The 14,828-nt window shown below is 45.6% G+C and overlaps 1 protein-coding gene across 1 annotated transcript in view; it reads left to right on the top strand.

Moving 5' to 3' along the window:
• Chchd6 (coiled-coil-helix-coiled-coil-helix domain containing 6) overlaps positions 1-14,828 on the top strand; it is a 212,837-nt gene that overhangs the window by 162,442 nt on the left and 35,567 nt on the right. The window contains exon 6 of the mRNA XM_006994771.4: positions 7,353-7,423. Coding sequence (XP_006994833.2) covers positions 7,353-7,423 — 71 coding nt within the window. The remainder of the gene's footprint in view (positions 1-7,352; positions 7,424-14,828) is intronic.

Raw genomic sequence — 14,828 nt, 5'->3', positions numbered from 1 at the left:
CCTCCAGATAGCCAGGCTGCCTCCACTGCCCTCCATTTAGGCTGCTGCATGTTCCATGGTCCTTCCAGAAGGGATCTCTGGTGCCATTTCCCCTTTAGCACACCCTCCAGTGGCTTCTGCTGTCCCTAGACTAGGCTCTGCTTGTGTGATCAGCCCTGGATGACCTTCAGTATCCATTCTTCTTATCCCGGAAGTCTGTCTGTGCTCATTGTGCTATCAAGAATTCACAAGTGCAGTCACCCCTCAGCATCTGCCCAAACCCTGACTTCACATCTGTTAGCTGTCTGCCTGAAGTGACCAGGCAGAGGGAGAGGCCTTCTCTGACAGCTATTGAAAACCACAGCCCCTTAAGCGCTGTGTGATCTTTTAAGTGGCATTGCCACTGAGTGAAATTATCTGTTTACTTCTTCCATATCCAGACTGTTAGCTCTGTGGAACAAGGACTTTATCCCCTCACTGCCTGCCATGTTCACTGCTTGTAGAGCAGGCCTTGGCAAATAGCAAGCACTCAATAAATGCTTACTAAATGTACAAAAGAAGCAAGTGGTAGAACTATGGTGTGTTGAGCTAGGCATGCTAGGCATATTTGGATCCATTCATGGCTGTGTCCTCAGTACATTTCTAAGCATCACTGGGAATCTCTACCCACTAGACTCATGAGTAAACAGACTTAAGGATGGTACCTGCCATTCTGTATCCATTGAAACTGGGATTAGTACCCCAGATGTGTGGCAGATATCCCTCAAAGGGTAGGAGATATAGGTGTGTCCATCACTGGAAGAAAGTGTTATGGCAGAAATGGGATACCCAGTGGCATTCTGAGTCAGACAAAATCATCTTCTGGCAGTGGGAATGTAGAGCTGGGGGACATGTGAGGCTGAGTAGCTCACAGGGAGAACAGACAAGGAAACCAGCCCAGAGCCTCAAGAATTGTGAACTATGTTGAAGGCAGGATGGAGTCTAGCCTAGGGAAGGCTAGGTTGCCACAGACAGGTTCTGAAGGCAAGAAATAGAGAGTGTGAGGGTGAAAGATAGAACCTTGTGGCTTTGATGTGGAGACACAATCGGCCTTGGGATGGACTATACCTGGGGCTGGAGGCAGGCTTTAGGGTAGAGTGAAGCAAGCCAGGAAGGGGTTCCTCTCTATGGGTGGTGCAGGGTGGGTATTTCTGGCTAGGATCAGCTGTGCAGCCACTTAAAGGAATTGAATTTCAGTACTTCTGGGGAGTGCAGTGGTTCCATGTCTAGCACTCGCACTCTTGATATATTATGCTAAAGTTTAGACCATTAAAAAAAAGTCTGGTATACTCTTTTCAGGTTAGAGACTCCAAATCCTGAATACATTAATCATCTTTACTTCTCTTAGCATTCCTTCCATCTCTAAAAGTTTCTGACAATTAGGCTGGTAGGTTCCAGATTCCGCGCCCCCCCCCCCCCCGACAGCCAGTGCTGGCTACTCTGGCAGCACCTTGTCCTGGGACTGTCCTATGTTCAATCTCTCAAAGTTCTGGTATTCCCTCTGGCCTCCAGCTCTGGGCCCCTTCCAGCCTATACTGATGTTAGCTCCTTACCCCACCCCACCTCTAGCCTCGAATAAATTTTCTTGGTTGTAATTGCTTCAGATCTATGTTGTATCAGTACTCCCATTATTTACTACTTTTCTTCCTGAGTCACAGCTAGGCACAGCAGGGAAGTAGAGGACTGCTGGAGAAACCTGTGGCTGTCCCATTCTGCTCTTTGGCTTGATATCTTTTCACCCTGGCTGTCCCTTTGCCTTCCTGGGCCTCCTCAGTTTCTTCATCTGCCAAGTTCTTACCTCAGGATTAACTATTATGAGCTTTCCAGGAACTGGCCTTCATACTATAGTGCCTGGCTAGGCAGGGCCCCTGGACCTTCTGAAAGGGCATGCCCCTCACCTCCATTGGATACCAATTCTGTGTACATTGCTGCTAGGGCCAGCACACATGTGACTGTTGCTTTTGTATCCTCCCACAGCATGTGCTAAAATACTCCCACTACTTTGGAAGGATTCCTGAGCTTCAATCCCTGCTTCTCTTCCCCCATTAGCCATGCCATTAGTATCCTATGCCCTAGTCATACCATGTTCTACCCCAACTTGGTCTACAGTAGCCTGCCAGATCCCTAAGTGCAGGCCCAGTGCAGAGCTGGAGCTTAGGAGACTGTCTTGCTAGAGCTTCAGCCAGTGGCTGCCTCCTAACTAGCCTGTGCATCACTCATGTGGTTCTGGCCTTGGTTTGCATTTATTCAGCAGTTCCTGTGCCAGGCCCTCTGATAGGCTCTGGGGATAGATTATGAGCAAAAGAGACTAAAAGCCCTTGGTGGTGGAGGTCATCCCCCCTGAAGAGCCTTCTTTCACTCCTCAGCACTCAGAACTCTCCCAGACACTCTGCTGGCCTTGTTGGTTCATATGCATAAAGTCAGGGATGTTTGTTAAGTTCTTAAAACATTTATTGAGTGTCTACTGTATGGCAGGCATTGTATAAGTACTTTATAATGTATTGCCCCCCTCATTCCCACCAAGCCTGTGCCAGCTACTCCACCATTCTTCTCACTGTGCAGAGTAGAAGCAGAGGAGGTGGCATGGAAGTCCTGCCCATGACACACATTAGGAAGGCTCCTGACCTGAGCACCTGTAGCCTCACTCTGTGACTCATCCATGGCCCTGCTCTGTATCTCCATAGTGCTTGGTCAGCTTGGGGGAACCTCAGTCCTCTCTAACACTGTGCGCTCTCTCAAGCTGGGTCTCTATGATGCCCAGCCTTGCTTCCCTTAGTAGGTCATTCATGAATGCCTTTGGCCTAGTTGTCTGTGTTGGGGCTCTGGCCCAGGAGTTGCTCTTTTCTAGGCATGAAGAATAAGGGCTCTTGTCTTTATAACCATCATCATATACATGGACACATGGGCCTCACCCTGACCTGCACTTGCTAGATTTGCCACAGATCTCTGTGCCCCTGCACCCTCCCATTCTGCTTCTTCTCCTGGCTCTGCCTGGGGACAGCAAGTAGATGTCTCCTGCCCATGACGTGTTTTACTGCCATCCTCCCCTTCCTGCCTTCCCGCCTTCCCACCTTGCTTCTCTCACCCTCACACTCTCTTTTGATCTTGCAAATCCAGGCCCTTAGAGAAATCAGACAGTATGAAATATGAAAACTGCTTGGGAAGTAATTGAAGAAACACTGCGACTTTTGAAACCCACAGAGATAATACTCACACCTTCTTACTCACGTTATTTAATTTTTAATGGCAGATTTAATTAATGGAGATCAGGTCTTCTGCCTTCAGATGTGCTCAAGAAGCAGCTGCAGGCGCAGGAGGAGGGGCAGCTGTCTAGAGCAGGGAAAAATGCAATCCAGAAGTGGGAACCTGAGGAATCTATGGGGAAGAAAAGTCTCCAAAACTAACACCAGTTTCTGATGGTGAGGACTGATGATGTGGGCCCAGTGCAGGCCCATCAGAGAGCATCCAGAAGCCCATGAGCTTCTGTGGTGTCTGTGGCTCCCAGTCCCTGGGCCTCAGAGGACCCTCCAGTGTCGATGGCCCTCTGGGAGGACAGGACTCCATCACCTACTGCTACCTCTGTCCTTTTAAAAATAAGGCTCTCTGCTATTCCCTCACCTAAAAAACCAGGACTTGACCAGGTGTAGTGGCTCAAGGCCTGTCATTCCAGCACTCAGGAAGCTGAGATAGGAAGATCTGACTTCAAATCTAGTCTTGTCCACATATTGAGTTCCAGGCTAGCCTGGGCCATAGAGTAAAACCTTGTTTCAGAAACACAAAAGAAACAAACCAACCAACCCAGGCTCTGAGCCTGAAGTTGAGACTACTTTACCAGGGCTCCTCTTGGCTCCTCCCTGCCCTCACTCTGACCATTTGACAGGCCCCTCTTCCCACATATACCCACATTGCCCTCAGAAAACCATCCATATTGTTGTCTCTCCTCATGAGACCTCCTCCTCGCTTGGCTCATATCTGCTCACCCTTTAGTTTGTTGAAAATGAATATATTCTTTAACTCAAGAACCTGGCTTCTAGACTGTTCCCTGTAGATATGTTCATTCACACACAGAACTGCAGGTAGGCACTTCTTCTCCTCAGCACTGTTTACAGCAGTAGGAGAATGTATTGGCCTAGAGGACATAGTGGGAGGTGCAGAGTGCTTGCTCACAGAACCCTCACCCACGCTGTGCTCCCTCACGGAGTGTGCTCACTCAGTGTGTTTGCTCACAGAGTGCTCCCTCTCAGTGTGCTCACCCACAGTGTGCCTCACAGAACGCTCTCTAATTAAAGTACTTGCCCACAAACTGTTTGCCAACAAGGTGCTCACAAGTGTGCCATGAACTCACCTAAGGGGGTGTAAAGAGGAAGGTGGGATGGGGCGGCTGGGGTACAAACCTCAGCAAGCTCACCCACTCACGATGGCTCCTGCCCTGCTTTCACTTTTGGAAAATATGGTGTGACAAAAATAGTGCCTTTAAAGTTGGAGTGTCAGTCTCCCATGAACTAGGCCATGAGCTCCATTGTCAGAACCACCAGAGGCAATGAGAGGGAGCAAGAAAGATACCTTGATTTGCTTCAGTTCAGGTATCAGCTTCCAAGAAGACAATCTGATCAAATTTGCAGGCTGCTTTGGTAGGTGCCCACAGAGCATCAAACTACTGGCCTCATGCTTATTTGTAATTGTGACATTGTATTGTCTGAGCACCCCACATGGCCAGGGCACAGGCTCCACTTGCCTTGGACCCCACTCCCAAAACCAAGTGGTTCTCAGGATGAGCAAGTTGGCCAGTCCTCAAGAAGCCCACAATGATGGCAAGTAGTCTACAGGGTTCTTGTCCTCAGGGAAGAAGGCTGGAGAACCAGGGGCTCATGAACAAATGTAGTGACATGATGCGCCTCCATTGTGGCTGAGAGACCTTCCTGTGCTTCTGGACCAGCGGTTATGACAAAGCCCATTGCCATGGGTCTGCAGACAGGATGGGACCAGCTGGGGATTTTCACTGAGTCATCCTGAGGAAAATAGAGGAAGCTACAGTGGAGTGGCCATGACCACTTCTTGGCCTGTGGACACTTCCTATGACAAATCCTACTGACCACATACATAATTGGCTCCATGTCCCCTGGGACAGATGTGTCCTGCTTACCATCCAGAGCAGTAGCTCCTCTTGTGTCTGCCCACAGTAGATGGGCCCCATCTCAGCCCTTGGGTCCTCCCTCTGAGAGGGGCTCAGCAGGTAGCTGGGCTTGGAAGCCTGTGCCTGACCCTGTGAACACATATAGGAGAAAAGAAACTCAGATAGTTGAACCAGGCAGATTTCTTAGAGGAAAGAAACACCAGGTTCCATGGAAGGAACTTAGTATGAGGTTCTTTGTGGCTTCAGAAACTACACAGTGCTGTATGGGTTGAGGGAGATCTCTGTTCCTGGTTTTCTGTCACTCTGCAGTTAAGAAAACAAAGCTTGGAGGAAGTAAATGGTTTACCCAGAGACTGTGGCCAGCACACGCCAAAGTGCTGTCATACTGTGGATCCATGGATTAGGCCACATCCTCAGAAGGCTCCAGCTGAGTCCCAGTGATCCCAAGGATGACACAAAAGAATATCTGCTGGAGGAACAGGCACATACTGATCAGATTGCCTCTGCCCTTAGCCTCAGCCAGGATAGCCATGTCAGGGAATGTTACACCATCCTAAAGCAGAGCTGACTCTCTTGATGTGAGTGCAAGGACTCCAGAGGAGAAGCAGAAAACCTTCTTGGGCACAACATTAATATAGATCTTCCACTGCCAGGCTGTAGGAAGACCTGTATTTACTTCATGCCTGTTGTGTGCTAGAGTTAGTGGCATGTCTTGGAGAAGGACCTCCCTGCCAGTGACTTTGTGTTCCTAAGCTCCCTTAAAAGAGTCTCATTTCCATGCTGACCCCTCAATCAACCTTCCTGAAAGTGTAGACAGTGGGGATGTCAGAGAGCAGGTCAAAGTGGAGACTGGTTGCAGCCCAGACCTGCATGTACACCTGTGGTCCCCTAGAGGAAGTCCTCTGTCTTAGTTCCCTTCCCTCTAGATATTGTTGGGCTCCACACCACAAGGTGTGCTCTCCTGGCAACCTTGATCCAGACCTCTCTCCCTGTTCATCCAGGGACTGGCTTGGCTTTTCTTCAGCAGGTAGGTCGGTGGAGAGCCAGGCTGAGCCTGACAGATGTGCAAGGGAACACAGCCCTGAGACTTCACAGTCCCATCACTGTCACATCAACTTGTTGCAAGAACTGACTAATGAACCTGAAGCTGTTTGCTCGTCTGTGAAACCGGGAGAGTCCCTTCTCGGGAGTGAATGTAGTCAGCTATGCAAAGGGCCTGACCTTGGCACACCACACAAAGGCATCTGCTATTCATACCCTACTCAAGACATCTGACCACTCATCCTACACCTCTGTACAGGGGCCACTTGACCCACTCTGTCTCAGCCTCCAGGCTTGGCCTTCCCCCACCGCCTATATGTCTATCCAACCGTGCATGGGTCTGAGCACTCCCACCTGAAGTGCAATGTCCTAAAGCTAGAAGGGGTGTCAGTATGAGTCTCTGAGAGCAGGTGAAGATGCTGGAGCTTTAGAGAAAAAAGAAAGTGCTAGTCTAGACCTGTGTGGCCAGAGTGACTAACAAGTTAAGCAACTTAACCATCATCACAATGTGGCACCAGGATCAAACCTAGCTGGCTTGTTCTTGCTCCTAGGCTTTCCCTGCCAGCCTGGCTCTGTAAGTATATGTGCAATGGATAACTTCAGGAAGGACGAGGTACATGCTTTCAGAACCTCCCACAGTGCATCATGGGAAGCAGCAGAGCCTAGTAATTAAGACACTGGATAGCTCTGGCACTGCCCCCTTGCTATTTTAGCTTGTCACTTGATTTCTTTCGGCACCATGGTGCACTTGTCCAATAGGGATTGGAGTAGATCAAATTCAGCACATTTTTCTTTACTAGTAATAAATACTTCAGACCATGCAGGCTCCACCACAGCTGTTCCACTGATCCTATAGCATACAAGCAGCCAGAGACATGGGTGTATATCGTCATGGGCCAATGAAACTTTATTTACAAAGTAGGTGGCCAGCAGATTTGACCTGTATCCTGCAGCTTGCCATGCCCTGAACTAAAAGTCAGAAAGTCACTTTTCTGGGTTTCCACCACAGTGGTCAGCATGCTGTGGGAGCTAGGACCTAAGCTTTGCTGACGCCAGTTAAGATATTAGCATCTGTCCAGTTCTAGTGTGATTTTGTCCCACAAGCTTCCAGAAGGAGATGGCAATCTTTGGTAACCATTTCTGTGTTTTCTTTTTGTAGAATGTCGAGATATATAAACTGTCTTCCCAGCAATTCCATGAGGCGGCTTCAAAAGCAGAGAGCACAATAAAGTAAGAATCTGCTTATTGTTCTTTGTAAACTTGCCTACATTTGTGAAAATCCCCTTGTGTGGTTTGAAACCTGCCACCACCTGCCTGATGGCAAATTTCTCTAATAACAAGACAGCCATCTGTTCCTCAGCCCCTCAGCTGGGCTGAAGGTAGCCATTGGCCGTCAGTAATTGCCCAGCTTAGCACACAGCTCTTCCCAGCTCCTTAACATGTTGCAGTGTACTGTAGCCACTGTCTTTCTCTAGGGCAGCAGCTGCTTTGTTATCTGCCTAGGTAAGGGGCAGTGAACAGGCTCCAAGGGACCTGGGCTTCGTCCTGGTCCTCCACTTTGTAAAGAGTAGGGATGAGAGTGTCTCAGCATATCCCCTGTGGGAGCTTCCTGCTCCTGCTGAACACACAATGTTCTTCTAGCCTAGGCCACTCACGCTCAGGACACTCCATGCTGTGCTTCCAAATAAAAAGGACTCACAGAGGTCAAAAGCTCATAGGCCAGTACTCTGCCCCATCTGCCATGCTCCTGTGCTGTCTGCAAACACTCTGAACCAGGACATCAGAAGCAGGAAGGTGTGGGCTTGTTTATGAATCATTTGGGTGCAGATCCCTGGGGAAGGAAAGCCTCATTTAAGTGTGAAAATGGTCTCTGTGCCAGGAGACTAGAATTATCCAATGAACTCCTACAACCCCTTCTGCTTCCTTGGCAGTCTCTCTCCCAGAAAATTGGGTGAGTCACCAGGAAAGCCCAACATGGTACAAAATGGTTGATCTGGCAACATGAGAAGGTTTGAATAGCTGTGAGGTGGCAGAGTGCTTATGAAAATGCTATGAATAACTGTAGGCAGAGTTTTTCATCAGGACCACTGGTCAGCTCTGTCCCACCAGCCAGTTTCTCAAATAATCACACAGAGTCTTATTATTAATTACAAATGCTTGGCCAATAGTTCAGGCTTGTTACTAACTAGCTATTACAACTTGAATTAACCCATATTTTTATTTATATTCTGCCACGTGGCTCAGTACCTTGTCTCAGTGCAGCAAGTTCACCTGCTTCCTCTGCACGTCCTCATGACTTCTAAGACTCTGTGACTCTACCCTTTCTCCTCCCAGTGTCCTCTTTCCCCAAAAATCCTGCCTAGCTATAGGCATTCATGTCTTTATTAGCCAGTGAGAGTGATACATATTCATAGTGTACAAAAAAATTGTTCCACAACATTTCCCCATTATTGTCTAATTAAAAAAGAGAGTTTTAACTTTAACATAGTAAAACTATATATAACAACAGTTATCAAGTAAGAATCACAGTTACAAGATCCAGTTGATTTATATTTGGCAAATTTAGAGAAAATTTCCTTTATTTATCTTTGTGAGTCTTAAGTTTTATACCTAATTTACCTTTTATCATAACTAAGGAAAACTTCAAATCTAATTATTTAGTCTTTAACTCCATCAAAGACCCCAGAAGGGTATAATGTTACCTAACCACAGGGACATCTGGCTGCCTGGACAGTCACCCAAAGTTCTGCAACATTGGGGCATCCGACTTTGGCCTACAGGCCTAATATATCTGACAGACATTTTTGAGAAGCATGGAATTTTGAAGGGCTGTCCTACCTTGTCTTTGCAAAGTTTTGGCAGTCTTTTTTTTTTTTTTTTTTTTTTAACATCCTGCTGGTTCAGTTTGGACAGTTTACTATCAGCGATTGAAGCAAGGGACTAGCTTTGCAAGGGCAAAAGCACAAATGGCTAGCTTTTGCCATAAAAAAGTAAACTCCAATATGGAGGTTCTTTGATGCGCATCATCTTTTTTGAAGTAATTTGGTGATGTCAGGAGCAGACGTATCTCACTGTTATAAAAAGCCTTAGGTTATTAAACACCTTAAATGCCATATTCTGTAGATCTTTGAAGTGTTTGAAGACCATCTCTCTATCTAAATGTATCTGTTTAACTTGAAAACATACCTAATGTGACTACAAATTTGATTATAATGACTATTAACCTGCATTTTGTAATTATACATTACGTTTAAATGAGCTACATACGCATAATACCCTAAACAAAAATAGAAACATACATGCAGTATAACAAAATTAACTTTAAATTTGTATCAATAAACCAAAGTCCATACCAATGTAAAATATTTTGACATTAATATTTGTTTTTGGGGGCTGGAGAGATGGCTCAGAGGTTAAGAGCACTGACTGCTCTTCCAGAGGTTCTGAGTTCAATTCCCAGGCACTCACATGGTGGCTCACAACCATCTGTAATGAGATCTGGCACCCTCTGCTGTATACATAATAAATAAATAAATCTTTTAAAAAAATTGTTTTTTGGATTAAAGCAGAATCAATAGTCTACCCTTTTATCTCATCATTTCTATATCATATACCGCTTTTTTTCCTTTAGAAAGAAATCTTTGAATTTAATTCCTTTGTTTAGCTTTTTTCTTGACTATGACCAATAACAACTTATAACCAACCCCTTTAAATGATGACAAACATTCATAACCAATCTTTTGCGAATTTGGGCATTGTTTTCTCTATAAAGCTTCCTGTTGTCTGGGGGCACTGGCATCTTTGAGGGACCCTGAGAAAATGAAGGATAATTGTTAAGTCTTGGCTAGAGTAATTTGTGAGGGTGGACCATCTCAGCCAGCAGCCTTGAAGCTGTTCTAGATGCAGAACTCTGAGGAAACTGTAACAGAGGCATTTTGAGATGCTGGATCACCTGGGCCATTCATCTTTTTTGGTATCTGGTTTCCTTGCTCTGAAAATATATAAACTTTTGTAGGTAACATACATATCTGCATTAATACAAGTATAGGCTGTGTATTGTACACAAGTTAGTCAAAGATTATTTTTTTTGTTTTATTTTTAGGCAGGTAAAATATATGTTATGTGTTTTGTAGTTTTTCTAGGTTTATTTCTTTATATCTGTAGCCAGGATTTTCAGGGCACTTTTCTTGATCAAACCTGATTCATATCAACCTGGAATGAATCCACAGCCTCTCATTTCCTGTGGAAATAAAAGCACAACCTCTTCCCCTAAACAACATACCTTTTGACTTCCATTTTAAAGTCAAGATTTTTTTTTTTAAATATAAAGGTTGGTTTAATCTAGCAGCTTTCATAATCCAATATCTCTTAGCAGCTATTAATCATTCATCAGCACTCAAAAAATTCAAAGACAACACAATAACATATAGGATCCAGAGTCTCTGTGTATTTCCTTTCTTTATGTGGCTTATTAATATTTTTATTTTACTTTATTCCTTTTTTAAGGACTTTATCATTTTTAAACTATTTTTATTCTATGACGATATATATATATGTCTTTCTCCTTTCTCTCTCTAGCCTATGTATATTTTTAAACACACTATAACCAGTTTAGAGGTTTCTTTCATCTGAATCTGTCTTTACTGTGTAGCTGAAATCTTTTTTTGTCTGTATGAGCAAAACTTAAACTGCTATGCAACTTAGCTCATGGCATGCTGGTGGCTGGCTCCTCCCCACTCGGTTCCCTGAGAGTCTTGCTCATGGTAGAGGTACTAGGGAGCCATGTTAACTGCCTCGACTTTGGGAAGGTGTTGGATTCATGCTGCCGCCAAGTAGAGTGCCGTCAGCTGCTCATGAATCCCATTTAAGTTTTCAGTAGCAGGGCCTCTTAAAAGAGCTGTTCCTCTGTTTGCCACTAGCCCTGAGCCTACCCAAGAGAAGGTGGTTACCAAGAAGCTGCATTTGACTCCGTTTTGTGTGTTTGGAATCTTTTCTAAGCTTTCTTGGGTTTTATGTGGCTATATGTTGCCCCACATTGGGTGCCATTTGTAGGCAGAGTTTTTCTTCAAGACCACTGGTCAGCTCTGTCCTGCCAGTTGGCTCCTCAAATAACCACACAGAGACTTATTAATTATGAATGCTCGGTCAATAACTTAGGGTTGTTATTAGCTAGCTCTTATAACTTAAATTAACTCATATTTTTATTTATGTTCTGCCATGTGGCTTGGTGCCTTATCTCAGTGCAGCATGTTCATCTGTTTCCCCTGCATCTTCTCAAGACTTCTGAGACTATCCTGACTCTGCTCTTCCTCCTCCCAGCATCCTCTCTCCCCAGAAATCCTGCCTAGCTATAGGTTTTCAGCTCTTAATAAAGCCAGTGAAAATAATACATATTCATAGTGTACAAAAAGATAACCTTGTGAAGAGCCAGGAGAATGGGATGGGATTGATGTACAGTCAGAATGGGCCCGAGGGCTTGGTGGAATGGCATAAGGTTCTGTTCCCATGTTTGAAGCACTTGTAGGTAGGAGAGTGCTGGTAAGCAGCACCAAGGAAGAAACAGTTTGGGGACAGGAAATAACAGTCTTGAAACTTTAAGTCCTAGAGTGACAGTGGGAATATGGAAACGTGGGAGGACAGGGTTTTCCAAATCAGGTAGAAGGAGATAAGGGAAGGTATGTACACAGCCTTTGGTGTATTGCCCCTTCCCCACCACCCCCACAGGCCTGATCATTGCATGTCCCCTGAATAATAGAGGATATTTAGATGCCCTCTAGGTATGTGTCATCTGCCTACAGGCGTCCCTGCCTTGATGGAGGGACAGTGAAACCTATTTCAGAAAGGCTCTTCTTGCACACTAGCTTCACCCAGGATTGTGAAACCCTCATGTCAGACTGGTAGGGAGAACCAGGTGACAGCCACTGCAGCAGTGCAACCTCTGGCCATATGAGGGGCCTCTCCACCTGCAGGAAGCTGAGGCTGATTCACTCTTAAGGACCTGGTGCCCTGTGAGCCTGACTTCATTGTTCCAGGTCACTCTTACATCCTCCTGTCCTCTGAAGACAAGGTAGAAATGGACCAGCATGGTTTTTACCAGGTGAAAGTCAGTGGCCTTGTGTATGTTTGTAGCATACCTGGATAACCACTGCTGCTTGCTGAGCTATGTTGAATAGTATATAGCTTTGCCCACTTTCAGTTTGGTTCTCTAGTGTGCTACTGCTACTGTCAGTGTACACGTGGAGAGGGATCTGGAAAAGGTTGCAAGGACTCTTACTTTGCCTGAGATCTCAGTTGGTATCTTACCTGCCCCACCCACCCAAAGTCATAGATATTTAAGATATGATCCCAGCCATAGGATAGATGGTAGAACCTTTAAAAGATACAATCTAGAAAAAGGGAGTTAGAACATTAGGGGCATGATCTTGAAGAGGATGTTGGCCCTCATCTTTTGCCCCTTGCTTCCCAGCTGCTATGAGGTGAATAGGGCTCCTCTAACACAAGTTCCCTACATGGTCTATTGTGTTATCACAGGCCCAAAACATCAGTATCAAGTGACCACGTACTAAAGCTTCCGAATCTATAAGCTAAGTAGACTTTTCCTTTTCCCTCTGTTAAGTTAATTTGACCAACACAGTGAATGTATGGTGGGCCTGGGGTTAAAGTTTAACTCAGACTGCTTCAGAGCTCTGTCCTTCCCTTATGTCTGTGTCTCTGCTGTCTTTCTTTTTTTAAAAAAAAAAATCTATTTTATTATTTTTTTTTGTGTGTGTGTATGTGTGTGTGTGTCACAGACAACTGTTAGTCACCCACATAGGTGCCAGGAACCAAGCTCAGGTCCTTTTCAAGAACATTGCGTGCTCTTAACCATGGAGCATCTCTCTAGTCCCTCTGCTGTCTTTCTAAGACCTCTCTGAACCTAGGGTAGGTAGTTGGGACATTAAGCCACCAGGCCTGGCAGACTGGCTCAGCCCTCAGCCCTGCACTTACTGGCGAATCACTCCACTCTGAGAGGCCTCCATTTCCTCAACTCCAAATAGGACACACTTTGTAATCCTTTGCATGATGGTGCAGCAAGTCTGCATATGAAAGGGACCCGTGGGATGTCGTCAGCTGCTGGTGGTGGTAGCAGCGTGACTTTTGGCTAGAGGCTGAGTCAGCATTCTTCAGAAACTCCGCTGGATCTCTGAGAGATGATTGAGACCTTGTCAGTGGGATCAGTGTTCATATGAAAGGGACACCAGGGCACTGCCTTGTCCCTCCTACCCCGAGAAGACAAAGGGAAAAGGTGCTGTCCATGAAGCAGGACTGTGGACTTGACTACTCAGGAGCTGCCTACCATTGGGCCACATGGGCTGTCCAGCTTTCAGGACTGTGTTCAAGAAGTAGATGTTGTTTGTGAACCATCTGTGAGTCCCAGCTCCAGCCAGTACTAAGAGACATTAATAATGGCAGCCATTGAGTTGCTTCCCAGCACTGGCTTGGTGGAGAAAATTTTGATAGAGTTTCCAGAACACTGTCTTTTCCCTCATGTAGTAAACAGTGCAAAGTTAGAAAGTATTTTCCTTAAATATCAAAGGAAAAAATGTTTGTGAGATTTTTCGGATTAGCAAATGATTGCAAATTGCATTGTAAATGTCACAGGAATGAATGCCAGCTGCTGGTGGCAGAAACGGTGGGAGTTTCCTTCCAAGACAGCGGAGCATCGCTAACAGATCCGAGTAAACCGAATGATTACTTAGATGGTAAACTCTGTCCGTGTTTTCATTCGTTTACCACATGTGGTGTGGCTCCTGTTCCTGATGGCATGCTAGAATTGAGGTTCTAGCTAGGAACAGGGCAGCTTCTGCCTCTGCCAAGAAGAGCCTACTGACATTTGAGATACAGAAAACGGAATCTTAAAGTGAATTGCAGAGAAAGCAACTTCCCAGACAAATGTTCACTATGGTCTAATAGTACTGTGAAAGATAGGGCACAAGTTTGAAATGCCCAGGCAAGGAACCTGACCTAGGCTGGACTTCGCAGAGGAAATGACATTTGAATTGACTCCTGTGAGATGCGGAGCTGCCAGAGAAAGGAAGGGGAAGCTAGTTTCAGCATGTGCAAAAGCCCTGAGACAAGAAGTCATGTAGTTCACTTAAGGAACTGAAAGACGATCAGTGTGGCCAAAGTAATGAGCAGGAAGAGAGACACAAATGAAGTTCCTAGAAGTAAGCAGGGGCCAGGTTGACATTACATGACATATTTTAGTTTTGTTGTAAGAATGCAAAGTGTGTCAGGCGGTGGTGGCACACGCCTTTAATCCCAGCACTCAGGAAGCAGAGCCAGGCAGATCTCTGTGAGTTTAATGCCAGCCTGGTCTACAGAGCGAGAGCCAGGACAGGCACCAAAACTACATAAAGAAACCAAAAAAAAAAAAAAAAGAAGAAGAATGCAAAGTGCATCCATGTGCTATTTAGCAACACCTCAACCAACAGTGGACTGCATGGGCGGTGACCCCAGAAGATTACAGTGGGGCTGAGCACTTCCACAGCATTGCACATCACTGTGTGGTGATGTATGCACACAGACCTCCAGCAGCCAGTCCTGTGAAACAACATTGTTGTTGTTGTTGTTGTGCATAGCACACCATGTTGGT

This window comes from Peromyscus maniculatus, chromosome 3 (genome assembly GCF_049852395.1).
Source record: "Peromyscus maniculatus bairdii isolate BWxNUB_F1_BW_parent chromosome 3, HU_Pman_BW_mat_3.1, whole genome shotgun sequence".
Taxonomy (NCBI): Eukaryota; Metazoa; Chordata; class Mammalia; order Rodentia; family Cricetidae; genus Peromyscus; species Peromyscus maniculatus.
Note: the sequence above shows the minus strand (reverse complement) of the source record. Positions and strands in the feature narration are given on the sequence as shown.